Below are 26,553 nucleotides of genomic sequence, written 5' to 3'. Positions count from 1 at the left end.
GCAACCCAATGAAGTTGCAGTGAAGAATATCTAAATATAATTTATTGTACGTATTGTATTCTAGCATGGAGGAATATATGTCAAGCGAAGTGCCAAATTTAGTGAAGAGGCAATGACAAGTAAACTACACCAACAGATAAAGTCAGGTACTCCAGTAAGTATTTCAGTATTGTTTTAACTTGATGAATAAATATCACCAAAAATTTATGCGTTCCTAGTCATGTTTTTATAAGTGCAGCTGTATTTATCATTGCTCCTGGTTCTCTGTGACATTTTCCTAATCCTCCTTAATTTTGGGAGTTGAGATTTTTCTCATTGGTTGCTAAGATTTTTGTTGTATTGAAGAATCTACTTTGTGCAGTAACTTAATACTCTCCAATCAAGAACACTACACCCAAAGGCCCAGAAGGGCTCCTGAAGATTGATGCTGTTCTGTGAATTACTAAAGTAAATGAAGATATTTGCAGTACGTTCAACTCGTTAATAATTAAGTAACTCTGAAGGAAGCTGCTTCCTTTTGATGTAGATTATATTGTAGGCTAGTTATTTAAGGCTAGTTTCCAATATTTTGGTGTCCATGCCATATTAAATTTATTTTAATCCCAGATGAGATGTTGCAACATTACTAGGGGCGATGGGAGTGTGGAAGGGAAATGGTTTATTGTAAAGGGTTAGATCTTTAGAGTAGGAGAGGCTGAAGGGCCACCTTTTTGAATTTTTTTAAAATTGAGAGGCACATATAGAAAATTTAGAGGCTCTTAGATGAAAACATGGACATGCAGGGAATGGAGTGATTGTGGAAGAACGGATTAGTTTAATTTGCAACATCATGGGTATGCACTGATAATGGGCCTATTATTTAATTATTGTTTACATAATGAATTGGAGTTAAAATTAAAATCTGAATTTTTATTTGTGTCTCAAAATAATTTTCTTCTTGGGATTTACTGGTAGACTAGCTATTCAGTATGTGAATCATTTTAGTTTTGAATATTTCAGCCCAGGATGTGTAACTTATCAATGAATTACATCCATTGTTAAATTTGTCTTCAGTGGCTTCATGTATCTTCCTGCAAGTTGATTGTAATTTGATCTGGAAATAATACCCTCCACCAGGCACTTGCAGTTTGATTGAAAAGAGCAAAAAAGTGTATATTATTCCTTAAGCAAGCATCTGAAAGTATTTATTAATCCCTGAGCACGCTTGTCAGAATGGCAAATTACACACTGGATCCAAAATAGTGCAAAGCGAGGCTGAATTTAGAAAGATAAATGGAGAAAAGTGGAGTAAAAAGCTTTGGAAGATTGAATTCCTAAATGCCAATTAAAATCCAAAGGAAGAAGACCACAATTGTAATGGTTATTTTAAAGTGCTAGAAAGTACTGTAGTGGGCTTACTTTGTATTATCAGTACATGTACAGGAGATAGTGAGTTGCTGCTTTTGTGGAATAGATGTAGTACAATGTCTTAAGGTTTCAGTTGAATTTGCTAATCATGGTCAAGATGGTGTCACCATTGCAATTTTTGGCCCATTATTGTGAATGCTGTGTATGGAGTCATGCTAAACTGTTATCTCCAATAACAATTCAAATGAAGTGCTAAACCAAAGCTAATAATGCTCATTTGCATGTATTTTCATACCTTTAAAAAAGGCTGCGTGTATTATAATTTTTTTCTTGTACGTGCATTCATGTACTGTCTTAAAGGGTTAGATTGATCTTGGAATATGTTAAAAGGTCAGCACAATATCATGGGCTGAAGGGCATGTACTTTGCTGTAATGTTGTATATTATAAAGGCACACATAGTGGGATTCAGAGCTAAGTTTTCATACAGCTAGTGGTGGGTGTGTGGATCTCCCTGCCAAGGTGGTGATAAAGGAAGATACATTAAGGACATTTAAGAGGCTCTTGCATAAGCATATGGATGATAGAAAATTGGAAGGTATGTAGGAGGGAAGGGTGAGATTGATCTTGCAGTAGGTTAACGGGTTGGCATAACATCTTGGACCAAAGGGTCTGCACTGTGCTATATTGTTCTATGTTTGAAGATGTTGTGGCCATTGTCAATAATGTTATGCATTGACATTTTTCTTTCAAATGTTTAATGTGTACCAACTACTTTTATTGAATATCAATCTGAAGTGTTCATCGGGAATTAAGTGATGCATACATTGTTTAAATGCTCTAATGCTCAGTGGGCTCATTCCTATCTTGAACTCTAATTGCTCCACTGTTGCTGAGAAGTTGTATTTGCACCACAATTCTATATGTCATTCATTGTGCAAGCTAAATTTAACACACTATTAATTTTAAGATGGATAAAACAAGTTTATTGAAGGTTTATTTTCAGCTTCATTCTCCTGCCAGGTGACATTTCCCATGGTTCTAGTGAAAGATGGAACCATTGCAATATCTGAAGAAAAAATATAATATATACGTTATTTTTATTTTCATTTTCAAATGTTGCAATATGTATATTACACACGTGTGCACTTATATTGGGAGAATGTGCAAAGAAGTGGAAGATAGAATAAGGTGTGGAAAAGTATATGGTCATACACTTTGGTAGAAGGAATAAGGGCATAGACTACTTTCTAAACGGGGAGAAAATACAAAATTTAGAGGTGCAAAGATACTTGGGAGTCATCGTGCAGAATTCCCTGATGATTAACTTGCAGGTTAAGATACTTGGGAGTCATCGTGCAGAATTCCCTGATGATTAACTTGCAGGTTAAGTCGATAGTAAGGAACACAAATGCAAGTTTAGTATTCATTTCGAGGGGATTAGAATAAAAGAGCAAGAATGTAATGCTGATACTTTATTTGGCATTGGTCAGACTGCACTTGAAGTATTGTGAACAGTTTTGGGCCCCTTATTTAAGAAGATGTGCTGGCATTGGAAAATGTCCAGATAAGAATAGCAACTCCTCTCCTATGTCCTGATTTATATGAGGAGAAAAACAAATTAGTGCAGCCCATTCTCTTTAGTTTTCCATGCTTATTATCACTTAAGTGAGTTTCCTGTAAATATACTACATGGGCTTGTTCTTTCATTTTGAATTGAATTTTACTGCGTTTGATTGGATTTAACAGCCCAATGACATTTTTAAAAAATGAATTTTACTTTGTCCTTAGCCATGTGTATGTATCTGTCAATATATCATTGAAATTAGCAGAATAAAACTTAATTGATCTATTCCTTGAACAAATAAGAACCGAGAAACGCGAATATTTTAAAAAAAAGGCAACAAAGGTGTGATTCCAAGGCTGAGGTCTCTAGTAGTTGACCCTGGGTTGAGCTAGAGGAAATGGGCTATCCCCCACGGCTAGACCTCCTCCCTGTGAGTTGGGGGCCCCCATTACAGTACCCATAAAAGTAAGTGAACAAGTCTCTGTCCATTACACAGAAAAGATTTCCCTGTGTATTCCTCCCATGTATATTCTCATTTAGGTGGGGGAAAAGGAGTGAATGAATGAATTAAAAAAAATTGAGTAAAATAAAATCCACATTATGGTAAGTATTTCTTGAAATAGGTATAGCCCGTCTATTTTTGCTTCCGTTTATCTTATCAACACTTTTAAAGTTAGCCAAACCTTATGGCTCTTCTGGAGGGGGTGAGGGCTGTCTTCGGAAAACTCAGTCTCTTCCTGATACTCTCTTGCCCTCCTCCTGTCCCCTGCTTTCTCGGTTCTCTTACTATTTCCCAAGCAGATCGGGATAACTGCTCAGCCAGGCTTTTCGTTGGTTTGATCACGCTGTCGGGCAGCCCGCTGTTCCTTATGTCTGTAGTCGCGTCTTCCACTGTCTGATACAGTTGCATACCATCTTCATAAAACACCCACAGTTTAGCAGGGTACAGAGTTTGGAATCTAATCTTTCCTTGCTTTAATATTCGCTTTACTGCAGAGTATTCTTTACGTTTCTGCAGGACCGCCAGGGGGGTAATCTTGATTGAAATATATTAATTTCCCGTCCAAAAACACCCTCCTTTTACCCCAGGCTCTTCGTAGAATCTCCACCTTGGTATTATATTGAAGGAATCAAATTACTATTGAGCGTGGCTTATCTTCTGTCTCCAATGGGCCTCGGGATGAGCGCGTGATGCGCCCTCTCAATTTCAAGCTCCATAGTGGGACTCCATCATAGACAAGCCCTCTGCTCCTTCGAGAACATTGTATATCCTGATATTTTTCCATCGTGATCTTCCCTCCTGGTCAGACAGTTTACTTTCTTGTGGATTTAATATTTTTATCATCTTACTTAGTATCTGTTTAGATGTGAAGGGGATGTTTCCCATAGTGGGTGAGTCTAGAACCAGTGGGTACAGCCTCAGAATAGAGGGACGTCCATTTAGAATGGAGATGAGGAGGAATTTCTGTAGCTGGAGTGGTGAATCTGTGAAATCCATTGCCATAGATGGCTGTAGAGGCCAAGTCATTGGGTATATTTAAAGTAGAGGTTGATAGGTTCTTGCTTAGTCAGGGTGTCAAATGTTCTGGGAAGGTGGCAGGAGAATGGTTTGCGAGGGATAGTAAATTAGCCATAATGGAATAGTGGAGCACACTCGATGGGCTGGTTCTGCTCCTAAATCTTATAATTTTATGGTCTTACTATCCCTAACATTCGGTATGTATGTGGGAGGTACTTGATTTGCTGGGAACAAAGTCTACTGTGATTTTTTTTATTGTAAGTTTGGGGTGCAGGAACAATGGCAGTAGTGGGAATTTCCACTGAGGATCTTTCTTTCCATTTGACCATAAGCCGTCAGAGCAGAATTAGACTGTCTGGCCCATTGACTCTGCTCTGCCATTCCATCATAGTCATTTGTTACTGCTCTCAACTTCATTTACTGCCTTCTCCTCATAGCCATTGATGCCCTGACTAAGCAAGAACCTATCATCCTCAGCTTTAAATGTGCCCAATGACTTGGCCCCTATAGCTGTCTATGGCAATGAATTTCACAGATTGACTATTCTGTGGCTAAATGTATGTCCCTCTACTCTGAGGGTGTGCCCTCTGCTCCTAGACTTGCCCACTGTAGGAAATATCCTCTCCACACCCACTCTATTTAGGCCTTTCAATATTAGATAGGTTTCAGTAAGATTTTTCCACCCCCCCCCCACCAAACTACAGCGAGTACAGGCGCAGAGTCATCAAACACTCCTCGTGCATTAACCCTCTCATTCCTGGAATAATTCTTGTGAACCTCCTTTTGATCTTCTCCAAAGCTAGCACATCTTTTCATTGATCTTTTAGCCATTGACTTCCCCTTGTGCATCTGTCACTACCTGTTTGACACTTCTTCTCTTTTGATCTCAAATTGAATGGGCTTTAATAAGTATGTATTTTCTTCTTCAGACTTACCTTGTCATTTTCCCAGAAGGAACCCGTTACAACCCAGATCATCCCCAAGTGATTGCAGCAAGCCAGGCTTACGCTCGTAAAGAAGGTGAGATTGCATTGATATTTAAATAACATGTACGTGGCATGTAGGTGTTATGCTTTGAACTTCAGTTTAAATATTGCTCTATTGAACAAACTGCAGTTTCTGTCATTGCTCTGCTCCAGACAGGCATTGTTTCTTGGATAGGCTAAAATACCAATATGTAGAAGTCCAATGTTGATTTATGTTTTTGAAAAAAGGGAGAAGAATCCTTTATGCATCACCTTCTGTGCTAATTGCTTCAAAGATTATTTATTGCTCCAAGTAAGTTAACCTTGCCCTTTTGATGTGAAAAATAAATTGGTATTGTGATGTGTTAACACAGTGCAGTGGATTCTGGTTAACTGGTACACATAGGGACCAGTACATTTTAACTCATGGAAGTGGTGGCCCCTAATTAGCCAAAGTTTCATGGAAATAGTTAAAAGGGTATAAAAAAGACAAACTACAGCTTAAATGAATAACAAATTATGTATTTAAATGAAATACAGAACAAATTAGAACGCTACCAATATTCCTACAATGATATAAACTGTATCGATAGAGAAATTCATCCAGTGTACACAGCTGTGTTTTTTTTGACTGTAAGTGAACAGTATGAGTGTAGACACCAAGTGTTGATAATGGACTGCCTTCATACAATGGTTTTAATTATTGCGTCCTCCAAATCTTCATTTTCAAGATGATTGTTGATACCTTCAGTTTTTTTCATAGTTCTGAAATTGTTGAAGGAGTGAAATCGTTTCATTTGCACTCCCAGGACTGGCATCTCCAAGCCTGAATGCTTGAAACTGCAATGAGCAAAATGTCTTGCTACTCTATTCTTGCCAGCATCAGTGACAAAAATCATTGCGTTTTGAACATAAACACATGCAATTGATACCATTTAAAAACTGTTCACACTAAGCATGGTAAATAGGAGAAAATCTGCAGATGCTGGAAATCTGAGCAACACACACAGAATGCTGGAGGAACTTAGCAGGCCAGGCAGCATCTATGGAAAAAGAGTACAGTCGACGTTTTGAGCCGAAACCCTCCTGCTGTGGGGACTGTACTCTTTTCCATAGATGCCGCCTGGCCTGCTGAGTTGCTCCAGTATTTTGTGTGTGTTGCACGGAATTTCCAGCATTTGCAGATTTTCTCTTGTCTGTGATTGGATTACTATCCCGGTCCTGCTGAAGGGTTTTGGTCCAAAATGGCACCTGTACTGTTTTTCCATAGATACTGCCTGAGTTCCTCCAGCATTTTGTATGTGACACTAAGCATGGTGTAGTGTGTAACAGCCACACAAGTACACATGACTGATGCTAGTTAGAAACTGTATGGCAACACTTCCTGTCCCAATTATGTGGTGTAGTGTCCTAAATAAACAAAGGGAATCCTGGCTATTTTCTCAGTTTGTTTTTGTTCTTTTAGAATAGTCGCAAATAAGCTGCTGCCCAGATTATGTGATGGCCCAATTAACCAGAATCTACTGTATTTGCTGGGCTGTTTTGCAGTAGTTTATACAGTTTAAGGACATGGTTTGTGGTAACCTACAGTGACAATTTTATGTTCTGCAGATTGACAAAGAAAGACAAAAAAAATCAGTATTTTCAAGGCTCGAAGGCATGTTTCATTGGATTTCAAAGTTGTGGTTCACATAGTTATAAGCAGGAGTAACTGTATTGTAATTTATTAGGATTTAACATTTTAATCTTAATCTCACAGCCGAAATTGCATTGCTTGTGGACATAGAAGACACTACAGATTTTGGAATTTGGAGCAACAGAAACTCTGCTGGAGGAACTCAGTGGAGCGAGCAGCATCTTTGGGAGGGAGGGAAGGAATGATCATGTTGGGCTGCACCACTGTACCCAAGATGTTAACTGTTCCTTTCCCTCTGACGGATGCTGCTCAATCCCTTGTGTCTGTTATGTTTGGTTGTTACTGCATTGCTTGTTCCAGATTCACTAAACATAAATGTGAGCAAAGAATAAGTTTAAGCAACGCACATCAAAGTTGCTGGTGAACGCAGCAGGCCAAGCAGCATCTATAGGAAGAGGCGCAGTTGACGTTTCAGGCCGAGACCCTTCGTCAGGACTAACTGAAGGAAGAGTGAGTAAGGGATTTGAAAGTTGGACGGGGAGGGGGAGATCCAAAATGATAGGAGAAGACAGGAGGGGGAGGGATAGAGCCAAGAGCTGGACAGGTGATAGGCAAAAGGGGATACGAGAGGATCATGGGACAGGAGGTCCGGGAAGAAAGACAAAGAGTGGAGGGGGGGGGACCCAGAGGATGGGCAAGAGGTATATTCAGAGGGACAGAGGGAGAAAAAGGAGAGTGAGAGAAAGAAAAGTGTGCATAAAAATAAGTAACAGATGGGGTACGAGGGGGAGGTGGGGCCTTAGCGGAAGTTAGAGAAGTCGATGTTCATGCCATCAGGTTGGAGGCTACCTAGACGGAATATAAGGTGTTGTTCCTCCAACCTGAGTGTGGCTTCATCTTTACAGTAGAGGAGGCCGTGGATAGACATGTCAGAATGGGAATGGGATGTGGAATTAAAATGTGTGGCCACTGGGAGATCCTGCTTTCTCTGGCGGACAGAGCGTAGATGTTCAGCAAAGCGGTCTCCCAGTCTGCGTCGGGTCTCGCCAATATATAAAAGGCCACATCGGGAGCACCGGACGCAGTATATCACCCCAGTCGACTCACAGGTGAAGTGTTGCCTCACCTGGAAGGACTGTTTGGGGCCCTGAATGGTGGTAAGGGAGGAAGTGTAAGGGCATGTGTAGCACTTGTTCTGCTTACATGGATAAGTGCCAGGAGGGAGATCAGTGGAGAGGGATGGGGGGGACGAATGGACAAGGGAGTTGTGTAGGGAGCGATCCCTGCGGAATGCGGGGGGGGGAGGGAAAGATATGCTTAGTGGTGGGATCCAGTTGGAGGTGGTGGAAGTTACGGAGAATAATATGTTGGACCCGGAGGCTGGTGGGGTGGTAGGTGAGGACCAGGGGAACCCTATTCCTAGTGGGGTGGCGGGAGGATGGAGTGAGAGCAGATGTACGTGAAATGGGGGAGATGCGTTTAAGAGCAGAGTTGATGGAGGAAGAAAAGTGTCCGGTGCTCCCGATGTGGCCTTTTATATATTGGTGAGACCCGACGCAGACTGGGAGACCGCTTTGCTGAACATCTACGCTCTGTCCGCCAGAGAAAGCAGGATCTCCCAGTGGCCACACATTTTAATTCATATCCCATTCCCATTCTGACATGTCTATCCACGGCCTCCTCTACTGTAAAGATGAAGCCACACTCAGGTTGGAGGAACAACACCTTATATTCCGTCTGGGTAGCCTCCAACCTGATGGCATGAACATCGACTTCTCTAACTTCCGCTAAGGCCCCACCTCCCCCTTGTACCCCATCTGTTACTTATTTTTATGCACACTTTCTTTCTCTCACTCTCCTTTTTCTCCCTCTGTCCCTCTGAATATACCTCTTGCCCATCCTCTGGGTCCCCCCCCCCTTGTCTTTCTTCCCGGACCTCCTGTCCCATGATCCTCTCGTATCCCCTTTTGCCTATCACCTGTCCAGCTCTCAGCTCTATCCCTCCCCCTCCAACTTTCAAATCCCTTACTCACTCTTCCTTCAGTTAGTCCTGACGAAGGGTCTCGGCCTGAAACGTCGACTGCGCCTCTTCCTACAGATGCTGCCTGGCCTGCTGCGTTCACCAGCAACTTTGATGTGTGTTGCTTGAATTTCCAGCATCTGCAGAATTCCTGTTGTTTGCATGAAGAATAAGTTTAAACTGATCTCACTGCATAAAGGAGTAAAGTCTTGTATATAAAGTACACCTCAGGAGCAGTGGAGATACTTCATCAACCTGAACCAAGTACCAGAATTTGGAGTAGGTCTCTAGCTTTATTTATTTAGAATTACAGTGTGGAACCTTTCCAGCCCACCAAGCTGCACCACCCAGCAAGTCACCTATTTAAGCCTCACAGGATAGTTGACAATCTACTTACCGGTATGCTTTTAGACGGTGGGAGGAAACCTGAGCACCCAGAGGAAACCCATAGCACACAGGAAGGGTGTACAAACTTCCTTACAGAAGACCCAGTATTTGAACTCTTGACAGCCTCAGCTGTAACAGCGTCGCACTGTGTGAAATTGAATTGTGGTTGTGCTTTGCATCATTATCTTGGAACTGTATTTCCTGTGATGAATAGCTAAGGCAACATTATTGTCTCATTTACTAAAGAATACAAGTACTTAGCTCACAACGCATGTAATGCTTCTAGGCACAAATACAAATTCATCTTGTTTTAAAAGTTTAATGTATATCCAACTTGAATGCACGGATTGCTGCTGTTACTAGGTATTACAAAAACAACTTTATTCACGGTGATTATGCATTTGTTTTCAAACAGTGCCAATGATCAAGAACCGCTTATTTCCCATGCAACACACACAAAAAATGCTGGTGAACACAGAAGGCTAGGCAGTATCTATAGGAAGTGCTACAGTTGATGTTTTGGGCCGAGACCCTTCGTCAGGACTAACTGAAAGAAGAGATAGTAAGAGATTTGAAAGTGGGAGGGGGAGGGCGAGATCCGAAATGATAGGAGAAGACAGGAGGGAGAGGGATGGAGCCAAGAGCTGGAAAGTTGATTGGCAAAAGGGATACAAGGCTGGAGAAGTGAGAGGATCATGGGACAGGAAACTTAGGGAGAAAGAAAGTGGGAGGGGAGCCCAGAGGATGGAGAGCAGGCAAGGAGTTATAGTGAGAGGGACAGAGGAAAAAGAGAAAAGAAAGAAATAAATAAATAGATAAGGGATGGGGTATGAAGGGGAGGAGGGGCATTAATGGAAGTTAGAGAAGTCAATATTCATGCCATTGGGTTGGAGGCTACCCAGAGGGAATATAAGGTGTTGTTCCTCCAACCTGAGTGTGGCTTCATCTTGACAGTAGAGGAGGTCGTGGATAGACATATCAGAATGGGAATGGGACATGGAATTAAAATGTGTGGCCACTGGGAGATTCTGCTTTCTCTGGCGGACAGAGCATAGGTGTTCAGCGAAATGGTCTCCCAGCCTGCGTCGGGTCTTGCCAATATATAGATGGCCGCATCAGGAGCACCGGACGCAGTATATCACCACAGCCGCCTTACAGGTGAAGTGTCGTCTCACCTGGAAGGACTGTCTGGGGCCCTGAATGGTCGTGAGGGAGGAAGTGTAAGGGAAAGGGCATGTGTAGCATTTGTCCCGCTTACAAGGATAAGTGCTGGGAGGGAGATTGGTGGGAAGGGATGGGGGGGGGGATGAATGGACAAGGGAGTCGCGTAGGGTGCGATCCCTGCTGAAAGCAGAAAGGGGGGAGAGGGAAAGATGTGCTTGGTGGTGGGATCCAGTTGGAGGTGGCGAAAGTTACGGAGAATTATATGTTGGACCCGGAGGCTGGTGGGGTGGTAGGTGAGGACAAGGGGAACCCTATTCCTAGTGCGGTGGCGGGAGGATGGGGTGAGAGCAGATATGCGTGAAATGGCAGAGGTGCGTTTGAGAGCAGAGGAAGGGAAGCCCCTTTCTTTTTTTAAAAAAAAAGGAAGACATCTCCTTCGTCCAGGAATGAAAAACCTCATCCTGAGAGCAGATGTGGCGGAGATGGAGAAATTGCGAGAAGGGGATAGCATTTTTGCAAGAGACAGGGTGGGAAGAGGAATAGTTCAGGTAGCTGTGAGGTTCCCCTTCTCCTCACCTACCACCCCACCAGCCTCCGGGTCCAACATATAATTCTCCGTAATTTCTGCCACCTCCAACAGGATCCCACCATCAAGCACATCTTTCCCTCTTCCCCCTCTTTCTGCTTTCCACAGTGATCGCTCCCTACACGACTCCCTTGTCCATTCGTTTCCCACCCCACCATCCCTTCCCCCGATCTCCCTCCCGGCACTTATCCTCGTAAGCAGAACAAGTGCTATACATGCCCTTACACTTCCTCCCTCACCGCCATTCAGGGCCCCAGACAGTCCTTCCAGGTGGGCGACACTTCACCTGTGAGTCGGCTGGTGTGATGTACTGCATCCGGCGCTCCCGGTGCGGCCTTCTATATGTTAGCAAGACTGGATGTAGGCTCAATCAACACAGCACCACAGGGATGTGTACTTCGTCTCCTGCTTTACTCTCTATATATCTATGACTGTTTGCTGATGACTCCACTGTTGTGGACTGTATCAAAGGTGGTGATGAGGCATTTGTAGCTCCTACCTGATGGCAGCAGCGAGAAAAGAGTATGGCCTGGGTGGTGAGGATCTTTGAAGATGGTTGCTACTTTTCTATGGCAACATTTCATGTAGATGTGCTCAGTGGTTGGGAGGGCTTAACCTGCAATGTACTGGGCCTAATCCACTACCTTTGTAGGATTTTCCGATCAAAGGCATTGGTATTCCTATACCAGGCTGTAATGTAGCCAGTAAGCACACTTTCCACCACACACCTATAGAAATTTGCCAAGGTTTTTGACGATTTGCCGAAATCTCCCTCTTGTATACTGATTCATCACCACTTTTGATATAGTCCACACAGTGGTGTCATCAGCGAACTAGTATACGGTGTTGGAGCTCTACTTAGTTACACAGTCATAGGTGTATAGCAAATAGAGCAGGGGACTAAGCACACATCCCTGTGGTGCTCCTGTATTGATGGAGATAGTGGAGGAGATGTTTTTGCCAATCCATTGTGATTGAGGTCTACAAGTTAGGAAATCTAGGAACCAATTGCATAAGTGGGTATTGAGGCCCAGGTTCTGGATTGTACTGTTGAGTTTTGAAGAAATGTTAGTATTAAATGCTGAGCTGTAATCAATAAAGAACATCCCGATGTATGTATCTTGCTCCATGGTTAAGTTCCAGGGCTGAGCAATTTGGAAAGGATTGAAGAGCAGAATTCAATGAAGAGCAGGGGTTCCCAACCTGGAATCCATGGACACCTCGGTTAGTGGTAGAGGCCCATGGCGTAAAAAAAAAAAGTTGAGAACCTCTGTTGTAGCGCTTTGACCAATATCCATTCATTTAGCAACTTAATGGAAACAGATAAATGGTACTTGCACTTGTACACAAAACAATCAGCTACTGCATTTTTTATTTTATTAGTGACTGTCCTTTAGTTGGTCTTAGCTGGATGTGAATTACGTGTAGCACCGGTGAGCTTTTAGGCTAATGTTCAAAAAATAATATACTAAATCTTGAGAAGCACATAGAATGTTGGAGGAACTCTGCAGGTCAGTCAGCATTGATGGAGGGAAATAAACAGTTAACATTTGAGGCTGAAACCCTTCATCAGGACTATGATCAGGACTCGGAGTCTCTGCCTGAAATGTCATTTCCATAGATGCTGCCGGACTTGAATTCCTCCAGCATTTTGTGTGTGTTGCTCTGGATTTTCAGTATCTGCAGAACCTCTCGTGTTTATAGACCAAATCTTGCCAATTTAAAAATAAACAGCAGCTGCATGGTAAACAACCCCCTCTTATAAATGCATGCATGTCTGGAACTTGGTTATCACTTCCAAGCGCAAAACGTCTAAATTTGCTGACGCATTCCTGTAGGTAAATCTGTCAACATGCTTCTCTGCTGGACTCCGCCAGGCGATGGCTGTGCATACAGAGAGAGACTGAAGAGTGCAGCCCCGGTGAAGAGGATTAGGAAGAGTTGGACGGCAGAGGTGGAGGAATGAATTTGGGATTGCTTCAAGTTAGTGGACGGGATCACACTCAAGGATTGGTCAGCAGATTGAAATGAACATACTGCAATCATCAACATCATAAGGGCAAGTGTGGACAAGTGTGTACCCACAGAACTATTCTGAGGCTTCCCCAACCAGAAGCCTGGGATGAGCCAGGAGATTCCTAATCTGTTGAGGGCACAATCTGTGGTGTTCAGGGCTGGTGACCCAGTTTTATAAGAAGTCCTGTGCGAGATCCAGAAACCATTGTGAATGCAGTAAGGCAATTTCAGACTGAATTGGAATCACAGATGGGCGCTTGACAACTGTGGTACAGTGTAACTTCGTACAAGGTGAGATTGGGTTGTACAAGTAGCAATGACCCATTGGCCCCCGGATAAGCTCATTGCCATCTTTGCATGTTTTGATAGGAAGATCTATGGCAAGCCCCCACATCTCTGGATGACCCTGTACCTTAAATCTCCAATGTCCAGACATTCTTCAAGAAGGTGAATCCAAGAAAGACATCTAGTCCAGAGGGTATACCTGTCCAAGTACTGAAGTTCTCTGTGGATCTCACTACTACAATTGGGCAGGAGCTTTAGGTCCCACACCATCAGGTTCAGGAACAGTTATTACCCTACATCTATCAGGCTCCCGAATCGGCATGAATAACTTCACTCACCTCAATGCTGGACTGATTCTACAACCTACAGACTCATTTTCAAGGACTCTTTGCAACTCGTTTTCTCAGTATTATTTGCCCAGTTTGTGTTTTGCACATTATTTGTTTGTCAGTCTTTGTCTAGGTATAGTTTTTCATAAATTCTATTATATATTTTTCCCTGTAAATACCGAAAAGGAAATTAATCTCAAGATACTAAATGGTAACATATACATACTTCAGTATTATTAATCTCAGTATTGCTGATACAGACAGTGTAGTCCATCCCACTTCCTCAAGTCAGTGACCATTTCTCTTCTTTTGCTGACGTTGAGGGAAAGGTTGTTCTCTTGACACAAAGACTCTATCTCTGTGTTCTCTTTCTGATTATAAGAGATGTCGTTAATGCGGAACCTGTTCACACAGTCATGAGTGTGTAGGCTGTAGAGTTAATGGACTGATGTAGCTTTAAGGAACACCAGTGTTGAGGGTAATCATGACGGAGATGTTGATCCAGTTGCAGATGGAGGTGCCGAATGCTAGGTCTCAACATTTGGAGATGAGGGTTTGTTTTGAATTCTGGTATTGAAATTGTAATGGTATTGAAATCCCATTATGTGCATTTTGTTTCTGAATAAAATGGGGGAAAAATAAATGGTATTGATTATAGATCACTGCAGTTATGCAGAATCAGAATCAGGTTTAATATCACTTAATATATGTTGTTAATTTGTTTTTTTGCTGTCATAGTACATTACAATACACAAAAAAAGAAAATTGTAAGAAATATAAAAGATAAGTAGTGCAAAAAGCAAATAAAAAGGAATATGTATTTTATATTATTGTAGTAATATTTAGGTTGAATATTGTTAATGAAAATACAAAACAGGTCCATCCTGAACTGGTAAAATAAAACATTGGGAAGTGATTTGACAATGAACATGATTGAGAATTGTTCAGTCCAGTTCTCCTGTTCTTTATATCCAGAGTTTAACTGTTTTTGTTGAAATTAGAATTCTTTATTTCAATTGATTACTTTTGTATGACGGAAGAGGAATTTCACTTCACATCAGGTATAAGTTTAATTCCATGTTTCGATTATTTTAATTTCAATCTTCTGTCTTTGTATGCTAGTGTTGCAGATATATTTTCGAAGCTTAACATCTTCCAATGGTAAATATATCCTTGTTCACTTTCAGGACTACCAGAATTAAGGCATGTAATGTCTCCACGCGTGAAGGCAACACAGATAGCAGTTAACACCTTGAGATGCCACCTGGATGCAGTGTATGATATAACAGTAGCATACGAAGGAACCTTGAAAAGTAATGGGCAGCGGACAACAGCTCCTTCCATGCCTGGTCTGTACCAATACTGTTAAAATGTTGTTCTCTTGGTGAGATAATTGTGCAGTTTTGTTACCTTGTTATCGGAAAGGCACCAGTAAACTGGAAAAAAATGCAAAGAAGATTGTGCAAATGTTGCTGGGACTCAAAGATCCAAGTTATGGGAAGAGGTTGGGCAGGCGTAGATAGATATTTTTGTTGATCCCAAAGGAAATTACAGTGTCGCAATAGCATTACAAGTGCATAGATATACAAATATACGAATATTAGAAGAGAAGTAAGAAAGAATAAAAAAAAGTTACCTCAAACAGTCTTAACAGGAGGGGGTCATTACTTCCCCAGCTACAGGTTGACTCATAATGGAGTCTAATGGCCGTGGGTAAGAATGACCTCTTTGGAGCAGTGCAGTTGTCATAGTCTATTACTGAATGTGCCATGATCAGCCAAGGTGGCATGCAGAGGGTGAGAAATATTGTCCAGGATTGTCAGGATTTTCCATAGGGTCTCTTGTTCTACCACAGCCTCCAGTGTGTCCAGTTTGACTCATAGCAGAGCCAGCCTTTCTAATCAATCTATTGATCCTGTTGGCATCACCTGTATTGATGCAATCTTGTTGTGCGAGGCCCCTTGGGTAAGAGTGTCCATAATATGGTGGAATTCTTCATTAAGATGGAGAGTGACATAGTTAATTCAGAAACAAAGGTTCTGAACATAAAGAAGGGTAACTTTGAAGGTATGAGATGTGAATTAGCTAAGATAGACTGGCAAATGATACGTAAAGGGTTGACGGTGGATATGCAATGGCAAGTATTTAAAGATCACATGGATGAGCTACAACAATTATTCATCCCCGTTTGGCAAAAGAATAAACCAGGGAAGGCAGTGCACCCGTGGCTGACAAGGAAAATTAGGGATAGTATCAATTCCAAAGAAGAAACATACAAATTAGCCAGAAAAAGTGGCACATCTGTGGACTGGGAGAAATTCAGAATCCAACAGAGGAGGACAAAGGGCTTAATTAGGAAAGGGAAAAAAGATTATGAGAGAAAGCTGGCAGGGAACATAAAAACTGACTGTAAAAGCTTTTATAGATAGGTGAAAAGAAAAAAGATTGATTAAGACAAATGTAGGTCCCTTACAGTCAGAAACAGGTGAATTGATCTTGGGGAGCAAGGATATGGCAGACCAATTGAATAACTACTTCGGTTCTGTCTTCACTGAGGACGACATAAATAATCTTCTGGAAATAGGGGACCGAGAGTCTAGTGAGATGGAGGAACGGAGGGAAATACATGTTAGTAGGGAAGTGGTGTTAGGTAAATTGAGGGGATTAAAGGCAGATAAATCCCCAGGGCCAGATGGTCTGCATCCCAGAGTGCTTAAGGAAGTAACCCAAGAAGTAGTGGATGCATTAGTGATAATTTTTCAAAACTCTTTAGATTCTGAACTAATTCCTGAGGATTGGAGGGTGGCTAATGTAACCCCGCTTTTTAAAAAAGGAGAGAGAGAGAAACCGGGGAATTATAGACCGGTTAGCCTAACATCAGTGGTGGGGAACCTGCTAGAGTCAGTTATCAAAGATGTGATAACAGCACATTTGGAAAGCAGTGAAATCATCGGACAAAGTCAGCATGGATTTGTGAAAGGAAAATCATGTCTGACGAACCTCATAGAATTTTTTGAGGATGTAACTATTAGAGTGGATAGCGGAGAACCAGTGAATGTGGTATATTTGAATTTTCAAAGGCTTTTGACAGGCCCCACACAGGAGATTAGTGTGCAAACTTATAGCACACGGTATTGGGGGTAAGGTATTGATGTGGATAGAGAATTGGTTGGCAGACAGGAAGCAAAGAGTGGGAATAAATGGGACCTTTTCAGAATGGCAGGTAGTGACTAGTGGCCTACCGCAAGGCTCAGTGCTGGGATCCCAGTTGTTTAATATATATATTAATGATTTGGATGAGGGAATTAAATGCAGCATCTCCAAGTTTGCGGATGTCATGAAGCTGGGCGGCAGTGTTAGCTGTGAGGAGGATGCTAAGAGGATGCAAGGTGACTTGGATAGGTTGGGTGAGTGGGCAAATTTATGGCAGATGTAATTTAATGTGGATAAATGTGAGGTTATCCACTTTGGTGGCAAAAACAGGAAAACAGATTATTATCTGAATGGTGGCCGATTAGGGAAAGGGGAGGTGCAACGAGACCTGGGTGTCATTGTACACCAGTCATTGAAAGTGGGCATGCAGGTACAGCAGGCGGTGAAAAAGGCGAATGGTATGCTGGCATTTATAGCGAGAGGATTCGAGTACAGGAGCAGGGAGGTACTACTGCAGTTGTACAAGGCCTTGGTGAGACCACACCTGGAGTATTGTGTGCAGTTTTGGTCCCCTAATCTGAGGAAAGACATCTTTGCCTTAGAGGGAGTACAAAGAAGGTTCACCAGATTGATTCCTGGGATGGCAGGACTTTCATATGATGAAAGACTGGATTGACTAGGCTTATACTCGCTGGAATTTAGAAGATTGAGAGGGGATCTTATTGAAACGTATAAAATTCTAAAGGGATTGGACAGGCTAGATGTAGGAAGATTGTTCCCGATGTTGGGGAAGTCCAGAACGAGGGGTCACAGTTTAAGGACAAAGGGGAAGCCTTTTAGGACCGAGGTGAGGAAAAACTTCTTCACACAGAGAGTGATGAATCTGTGGAATTCTCTGCCACAGGAAACAGTTGAGGCCAGTTCATTGGCTATACTTAAAAGGGAATGAGATATGGCCCTTGTGGCTAAAGGGATCAGGGGGTATGGAGAGAAGGCAGGTACAGGGTTCTGAGTTGGATGATCAGCCATGATCATACTGAATGGTGGTGCAGGCTTGAAGGGCCGAATGGCCTACTCCTGCACCTATTTTCTATGTTTCTATGCTCCAGCACACCACTGCATAGAAGATTGTACTGGCGATAACAGACTGGTAGAACACATGAAGGAGAGGCTTGCATACACCAAAGGACCTCAGTCTCCCCAGGAAGTAGAGGTGAATCATGCAGTTCTTGTCCACAGCCTCTGTTAGTGCTTCACTCAAGCCTGTTTTCCTGGTGCGCCCCCAGGTATTGGTAGGTCCTCACTGCATCCATGTCCTCACCATCAATAGTAATAGGGAGTTGCGCAGGCTTAGTCTTCCTAAAGTCCATCTTCATCATCTTACGGATGTTGAGCTGCAGATGATCCAGCTTGCATCACTTGACAAAGTCCTCTACTCGGGCCCTGTATTCATCCTCCTGCCCTTCCTTTATACACCCAACTGTTGATGAGTCATCAGAGAATTTCTGCAGATGACATGACTCGGTGTTGTGTCTAAAGTCCGAGGTATACAGGGTAAACAGGAAGGGAACCAATACAATCTGCCGTGGGGCCCCAGTGCTGCTTATAGCCGTGCCTGACACACAGCTCAGAAGCTGCACAAACTATGGTCTGCCTGTCAGGTAGGTAGTCCATTACCCAGGATACAATAGAAGTGCCAACCTGCATTGAAAATAGCTTATCCCCCAGTAATGAGGGCTATATGGTATTGAAGGCATTTGAGAAATAAAAAAAACATGACCTTACAGAGCTGCCTTGCTTATCCAAATGGGAGTAGGCTCTTTTCACCAAGTAGATGACAGCATCGTTGAATCCAACATGCTTTTAGTTGGCAAACTTCAGGGGATCAAGGGCTAATCTGACCAAGGGTCGGAGGTAAGCCAGAATTAGCCTCTCTCAGTCTTCGTGATGTGAGGTCAGGACCACTAGACAGTAGTTTTTCAAAACTTTTAGTTGGCCCTTCTTGGGTACTGGGATACTGTGTGTTTGCCATACAGTTGCAACCCTTTCCAACTGAGACTCAGATTGAAAATAAGCTGGACAACTCCATGCAGCTGCTCAGCACACTCTTTCAGGACTTTCGGGGGGGAGGGGGACAGCACACCATCCAGTTCCAGTGTTTTATTCCTTGCAGTGTTTTTGTCCTCAATGAATAAAATCACAGGGGCCTACATGGGATAAATACTGAATGCATTTAATCTAAGATTGTGGAATCAAAAACTAGAGGTCATTAGTTTAAAGTGAGACAGAGTTTTAATGAAGGGTAACATTTTCATATCAGGGTTGATGGATATATGAAATGAGCTGCCAGAAGAAATGGTTCAGGCATTTGGATATGTCCATGAATGTTACAGGTTTGGAGGGATACGAGACAAACACTGGCAATTGGGATTAATTTAGATGGGTATCTTGGATGGCATGGAAGATTTGGGCCGAAAGGCCTGTTTCCCTGCTCATTAGTTTATGAACAAAAATCCTTGACAAACTGGTTATATGACAAAGCAGGTACTGTAATGCAGATAAGCCGTGATGTTGGACTCACAGGAATGAGAAGCAAGAGTACATGTGAATGGGACTTTTCTCATTGTTTGTGCATATTTCCATAGCACATTAGTAATCAGTGCTGTTAAGCCTTCTTTACTAAGTTTGATAATGCTTCCAGGAAATGCTGTGAACAGTCTGAAATTATAAATTACTGCTAATCAGAACTGAAAGCTTCCCCAAACATAAATACGGTATGTTATTATTCAGCACGTATTCTGTATCATGTTTGAGAGTTGAATAGAGGAGGGAGGGAATGTTGAATGGAGGACAGTGATAGGTATTTCTGCAGCACAAACTGGTCTCCATGTTTAAATATACCCATGGACTTGGTCTTCAGCACAGTCTGTAGCAGAGCATTCCACAGATTCACTACTCTCTGGCTAAAAAAATTCCTCCTTTCCTCTGTTTTTAGCCCCTCAATTTTGAGGCTGTGTCCTCTAGTTCTGGATATCCCCAACATAGAAAAACATCCTCTCCACATCTACCTTACCTCGTCCTTTCAATACTTGGTAGGTTTCAATGAGATCCCCCTGCATTCTTCTAAATTCCGGTGAGAACAGGTACAGAGCTGCCAAATGCTCCTCATGTTAACCCCTTCATTTTCGGCATCATTCTCGTGCACCTCCTTTGCTCTTTCTCTAATGACAACATTCTTTCTGAGATATGGGGCCCAAAACTGTTGATAATACTTCAACTGCGGCCTGACTAGTGCCTTATAAAGCCTCAGCATCATCTCTTTGCTTCTATATTCTATTCCCCATGAAATAAATGACAACATTGCATTTGCCTTCTTTACTACCCACTCAACCTGCAAGTTAACCTGGGCGTCTTGCATGAGAATTCCTGAGTCCCTCTGCACCTCTGATGTTTGAACCTTCTCCCCATTTAGATAATAGTCCACACTATTGTTCCTTTTACCAAAATGCATTATCATACATTTCCCGAAACTGTATTCACCTGCCACTTCTTTGCCCTTCTTCTTATTTGTCCAAGTCCTGCTGCAATTGCATTGCTTCCTCAGCACTACCTACCCCTCCATCTATCTTTGTATCATCTGCAAACTTTGCCACAAAGCTATCTATTCCATTATCAAAATCATTGACAAACTATGTGAAAAGTAGCAGTCCCAATACTGACCCCTGAGGAACACTAGTCACTGGCAACCAGCCAGAAAAGGCCCCCTTTATTCCCACTCGCTGCCTCCTCCCTCTCAGCCAGTTCTCTATCCATGCCAATATCTTTCCTGTAATGTCACAGGATTTATGAGCAGCCTTATGAGTAGTATCTTATCAATGCCTTCTGAAAATCCAAGTAAATGTGATCCACTGCCTCTCCTTTATCCACCTTGCTTGTTACTTCCTCAAAGAACTCTTAACAGATTTGTCAGGCAAGATGTCCCTTTACAGAAACCATGCTGACTTTGACTTATTTTATCATTAGTCTGCAAGTACCCTAAAACCTCATCCTTAATAATAGACTTCAACACTTTCTCATCCCCTGAGGTTAGGCTAACTGGCCTGTAATTTCCTTTCTTTTGGCTTTCTCCCTTCTTAAAGAGAGGAGTGACTTCCAATGACCTGGTCTCCACAGCTGTCTGTGGCAGTGAATCCCACAGATTCACCACTCTTAGGCAAAAGAAATTCCTCCTCATCCCTGTTCTAAAAGGACGCCTCCTATTTTGAGGCTCTATTTCTCTGCACATTCACTTATTGCTCAGTTAATGAATTATTTATAGACAGTATAAGCAAGGTGAAAGGTATCATTCTTAAAAACAAGTTCACTGGACTTCAATGACCACGACTTTGAGACCATTCTTTAATTTCTTCCAGTGAGATAGCATAATGTTTTGGATCAACTTCATTCACCAGATACATTTATGTGTATTAGTAATTTCCTGTGATGTGTTGGTCAGGGTGTGACAAGCAACAAAAAGCAACAGCATTCAACAATTATAAAGCATAAAGATTTATATAAAATTAGAGGTTAAAGTATGAATATGGAATAAAATGTTCATAAGTATATAAGTACCGGAATGTATTTAGAGTGTAAACAGCATTTTAAAAAGTGGTTTAAAATGTTTTCGGTGCTGAGACAGGGATGATAAGAGAGGAACGTGAAGGGGAGCTAAATAGAATGATCAGTTTAACTCTCTTGAATGTGTTTTTGCAACAGTATGCATTGCAAATACAATTACTCGGCTCAACATGGAAGATGTTATCAACAATCTTTTTGAAACAGCAATAACCTACTTGGGGATGCTTGCTTTGGATCTGGACCAGCACCATTCTGCACCAGATCTCCACATATTCAAGCATAACTGTAGAACCGAGAGATGAAGGGAGAGAGACTGACTTTGGTCAAGGCAGTATTTGACAGTGAACAGCATGCACGTGCTCAACAATCTAAAGTCTATGTGGACAAAGGGGAACACACTCTAGCACGGGGGTGTCAAACTACCGGCCCATGGGTCGCATCTGGCCCACAGGATGATTTAGGGGGATAAAAGTACATTCACGACCATTTATTATGTATCTGTACGGCAGCCGCTCTCTCTCCCACCGCTGTCTGTGCCGCCTGCTGCGCCGGCAGCTTGTTGTGATAGGCGGCTGTTAACCACCAACTGTGCATAAGCACCTACCATCCTGCACTGAAGACCACTAGAGTTCCACTTACGTCGTCAGACACAGAATAAACACACAGAGTACTCAGGTAAGTAACACCTGTAACAAGGCTGAGACTGTTTGCTGCTGTAGTTAAAAATGCTTTCCAAGAAAAGAAAAGTTGACATCGAAGGTCGGATATTCAACGATAATTGGAAAGATCGTTTTTTCTTCTGTGAGGTCAACGGCAAGCCTGTGTGTCTGATATGCTCGCAACAAGTAGTTGTGGCAAAAGAATAAAAATATCAACTCAGAACGCAAAAGGTAAACGAGCTTGAAGCAGCTCTGAAAAAACAGCAATCAGTCTTCACATAAAGTTGAGAGACTCATGATGGAGCTGTCAAGGCCAGCTATATTATTGCCAACAAAATAGCTGCTGTGTCAAAGCCATACTCAGAGAGGGAATTCGTCAAAGTATGCATGCTGATGGCAGTTGAGTTGGTGTACCCTGAGGAGAGACAGGCTTCTGGTAATTCAGCTTGTCAAGAAATACTGTGGCAGAGAGAATCAGGGACCTTGCAGGAGATTTGAACAGTCAACTAAAAGACAAAGTGAAGTCATTTATTGCCTTCTCTATTGCAATTGATGAGAGCATCGACGTGACTGATGCAGCTCAGTTGGGAATATTTATTCATGGTGTTGATGCATCTTTGACCATCACCGAGGAGTTTGTGGAGATGGTGCCCATGACAAACACAACAGCGAACGATGTTTTCTCCAGCCTCGTCGAGGCCTTGGACAGACTGGGGGTTGACAGGAGTCATGCCGTCGGTGTGGTAACAGATGGCGCACTGTCCATGGTTGGGAAAACGGCAGGTACTGTTGTGAAACTCAGAGAGAAAGTTCAGACAGGGAATCCAGAGCAGGAATTCTGGAATTTTCATTGTATTATACACCAAGAGGCGTTATGTAGCAGGAGCCTGGAAATGGACAATGTCATGGATGTAGTAATCAAAACGGTTAATTTTATTAGAGCCAAGGGACTCAACCACTGGCAATTTGACACTCCTTTTGTCTGAAAGTAATATTGGACACGGCCTACCCTACCACACTGAAGTCCGCTGGTTGAGCAGATGGGTTGTGCTCAAACATTTTTTTCAATTACATGCGGAAATTGGACTATTCATGAACAAGAAAGGGAAGCCAGTGGCAGAGTTGGATGACCCAGAATGGCTTCATGATCTTGCATTTTTGGTGGATATAACAGAGCACTTAAATGCGTTTAATGTTAACATGCAAGGCCGCAACAAACTTGTTATGGAATACTACGACAGCATTCGTGCCTTTCAAATTAAATTAGACCTGTGGGAGGTGCAACTATCCTGGAGCAACCCAGCTCATTTCCCCTCTTTGCAGTCTGTGCGTGTTGCTCATGGGAATAATGACAACACGGACAGGTACAAGGACAAAATATCACGGCTGAAAAGTGAGTTTCAGAATCGTTTCCAAGTCGTCACTGAGCTCGAGAAGGAGTTCTCACTATTTTGCTCGCCGTTTGCCATCAGCGCAGCATCAGATGTGCCGGAGGAACTCCAAATGGAACTAATTGAAATTCAGTGTAATTCGGCTTTGAAATATAAATTTGAGACTGTGGGTCTGGACTCATTCTATCAATTCCTGGGACCGATGTACCCCAAGATGACAGACTTTGCCTCACAGATCCTTTGCATGTTCGGGACAACACATCTCTGTGGGCAGGCGTTCTCCATAACGAACATTAACAAATCCAAACTGCGCTCGCAGCTGACACAGACATCTAAATTACATTATGAAAATCACAACTGCCCAGAAACTGGTCCCGGATGTTGACAGACTGCTTAAAGCCAAGAAGCAGCAAGTGAAAAATGAGTGACACTGTTCAATGCACTGTGCCATGTAAGCAAAATGCATTATGAAATATTGAGTGTCATAATATTGTGATTCATTCATTTTCTGACTTCTATTATTGTAAATGTGATCACTTCAATAAATATTAGAGGCTAACTGTGTTCATTGTGTTGAGTTTGATTGCTGGAAGCAGGCTAATAAAAATTAGGTACAGTTGTGCAGCCTACATTAACAATTTGTTTCGTTGGGTCTAAATTTGTGTCTGCCATTGTTCGATTTCAAATAGTTTATTAATGGAAAGGGTGTGGCTCCCAAAACAATCTTAGCCAAAATAGCATTGTTTTTTCTCTCTCTCATCACAACTTTCTTGTAGCCTACCACTGTAAATTAATAGCAATCATAAAATAATGCTTGCTAGGCAATCTTCTTCATAGGAAACAAAATTCATAAAGGGAAACAGTTTGTAGTTATAGCAGAGACTGAGGTACATGAGAGCAGGTTGAAAAAACGAAGGCAACAAAAGCTGTGGGAGCACGCGTGCACAACTGATCCGGCCCGCATGAAGTCGCATTTTGCCCAATCTGGCCCGTGACCTAAAATGAGTTTGACACCCCTGCTCTAGCAGTTGGAGTCATACCACTCACATTAGGTGGTTGTGGTTTTGACAAGTCATTAATCCCAGTCCTGCTGGGGTTCTTTAGGGAAGAATTGTAACCCGACCATCTTCATCAATGGTTATCCTCCTTGCAGTCTTAGAAGTGAGGGTGTACTCTGACTACATCATGTTGAATTCCATCTCTATTAGAAAATGAAGCACTCCATGCCTACAGTGCCTAGGAATGGAAAAGGCTACAGATGGTGGATAACTCACGCTGATTTGAGTGTATTTCTGTGTTACATTGACTGTTCTATTTATTATAAATTACTATGATTGCACATTGCACATTTAGTTGGAGACGTAACAGTAAGATTTTTACTCGTGTATGTGAAGGATGTAAGAAATAAAGTCAATTCAACTCAATATAGCCCAGTCCTTTACAGGCAAAGCCCTCCCCGCCATTGAGCACATGTACAAGTAGCACTGTCACAAGAAACCAGCATTAATCATCAAGGAAGCCCTCCATCCAGGCCATTACTACCATCAGACAAGATATACAGGGACCTTGGATCACTCACCACCAGTATCGGGAGTAGTTATTACGTTACAACCATCAGGCTTCTGAACCGGCATGTGTAACTGTATTCACCACGACTTTGAATTGATTCTATAATCTACAGACACTCTTTCAAGGATTTGTTAAAACTTGAGTTCTCGTTTTTTTTTGTTTGCTCAGTTTGCCTTTTCAACATTGTCAGTCTTCATGTATTTTTTTTATTTTTCCTGTAATTGCAAGGAAATGAATCTTAAAGTAGTAAATGGTAATATGGTCCTTTGATAATAAATTTACTTTGAACTTATGAAGCTATGAGTTTGTTTTTCCTGACAACATTCCATGCATCAATCTACAGAACATGATACTCAGGGATACGGGCTATATTTTTTATAACTCTGTTTACTGTTATTGTAACTATATGTACCTTGTCCTGTGTATGACTCTTGGTAATGTGTTTTGCACCTTGCCCTGGAGCCCCAGATGAATGCTGTTTTGTGTGACTGTATTCATGGGTATTTATGTATGGTTGAATGACAGTTAACCTTGAACATGCAGCAAGATCTTGAAAAACATTTGAGCACAGACAGATGGGTGCAAAGTAACATGAATGCCACATGCAGTGACTGTCTCCAATAAAAGAGATTGTTACAGTGATGTACCCTTGAATGACATCACCACTGTAACAAAACAGCAAATTTCACCATATACAATTCAGTGATAAACCTGATTCGGAAGTATCTCATCTTGAAGTCATCATTGACCTAAAACTTGTTTGGACCGAAGAATTCAATATCCTGTCTATCATTATTTTTTTGAGAGCTGCAGTGTGGAACAGGTTCTTTTGGCCCACCAAGCCACACTGTCCAGTAGCCCAGTGATGTAACTCCAGCTGAATCACTGGAAAATTTATAATGACCAATTAATGTTCTAACTGGCATGTTTTATTACTGTAGAAATAAACCGGTGCACCCACTTGTAACCCACGCGCACAACAGAAGAATATGTTATCTTTCTTGCAGAGAACGCTGGAATTGAACTCTGATGCCCCAAACTGCAATAGTGTTGCGCTAACCACTATGCTACGGGGGTGTCCTGTGGCATCGTGGAACACTCTCCATGTGCCTGGATGACTGCAGCTTCAACAACATTCAGCAAACTCAGCATCATCCAGGACAAAGCAGCCCATATCATTTGCACTCTGATCAAATGTCCTGCATATTTCTTCCATCCACTAGTGGCATTCATTACTTGCAGTGTAGCCTTGGGACAGAAAGAACAGCAAATTACTCAACCAAGATAGTTATGGAGCATCTCTCCAAATCCACTACCACTACTGTGCAGGAGCACAAGGGCTGC

At 42.2% G+C, this 26,553-nt stretch overlaps 1 protein-coding gene across 1 annotated transcript in view; it reads left to right on the top strand.

Annotated features, from left to right (window-relative positions):
* The window catches only part of agpat5 (1-acylglycerol-3-phosphate O-acyltransferase 5 (lysophosphatidic acid acyltransferase, epsilon)), a 158,421-nt gene that overhangs the window by 46,032 nt on the left and 85,836 nt on the right, over positions 1-26,553 (top strand). The window contains exons 4-6 of the mRNA XM_063038917.1: positions 65-154; positions 5,362-5,452; positions 15,008-15,169. Of these exons, the coding sequence (XP_062894987.1) occupies positions 65-154; positions 5,362-5,452; positions 15,008-15,169 (343 nt within the window). The remainder of the gene's footprint in view (positions 1-64; positions 155-5,361; positions 5,453-15,007; positions 15,170-26,553) is intronic.

This window comes from Mobula hypostoma, chromosome 2 (genome assembly GCF_963921235.1).
Source record: "Mobula hypostoma chromosome 2, sMobHyp1.1, whole genome shotgun sequence".
NCBI lineage: Eukaryota > Metazoa > Chordata > Chondrichthyes > Myliobatiformes > Myliobatidae > Mobula > Mobula hypostoma.
This window is presented reverse-complemented; position numbering and strand designations above follow the sequence as displayed.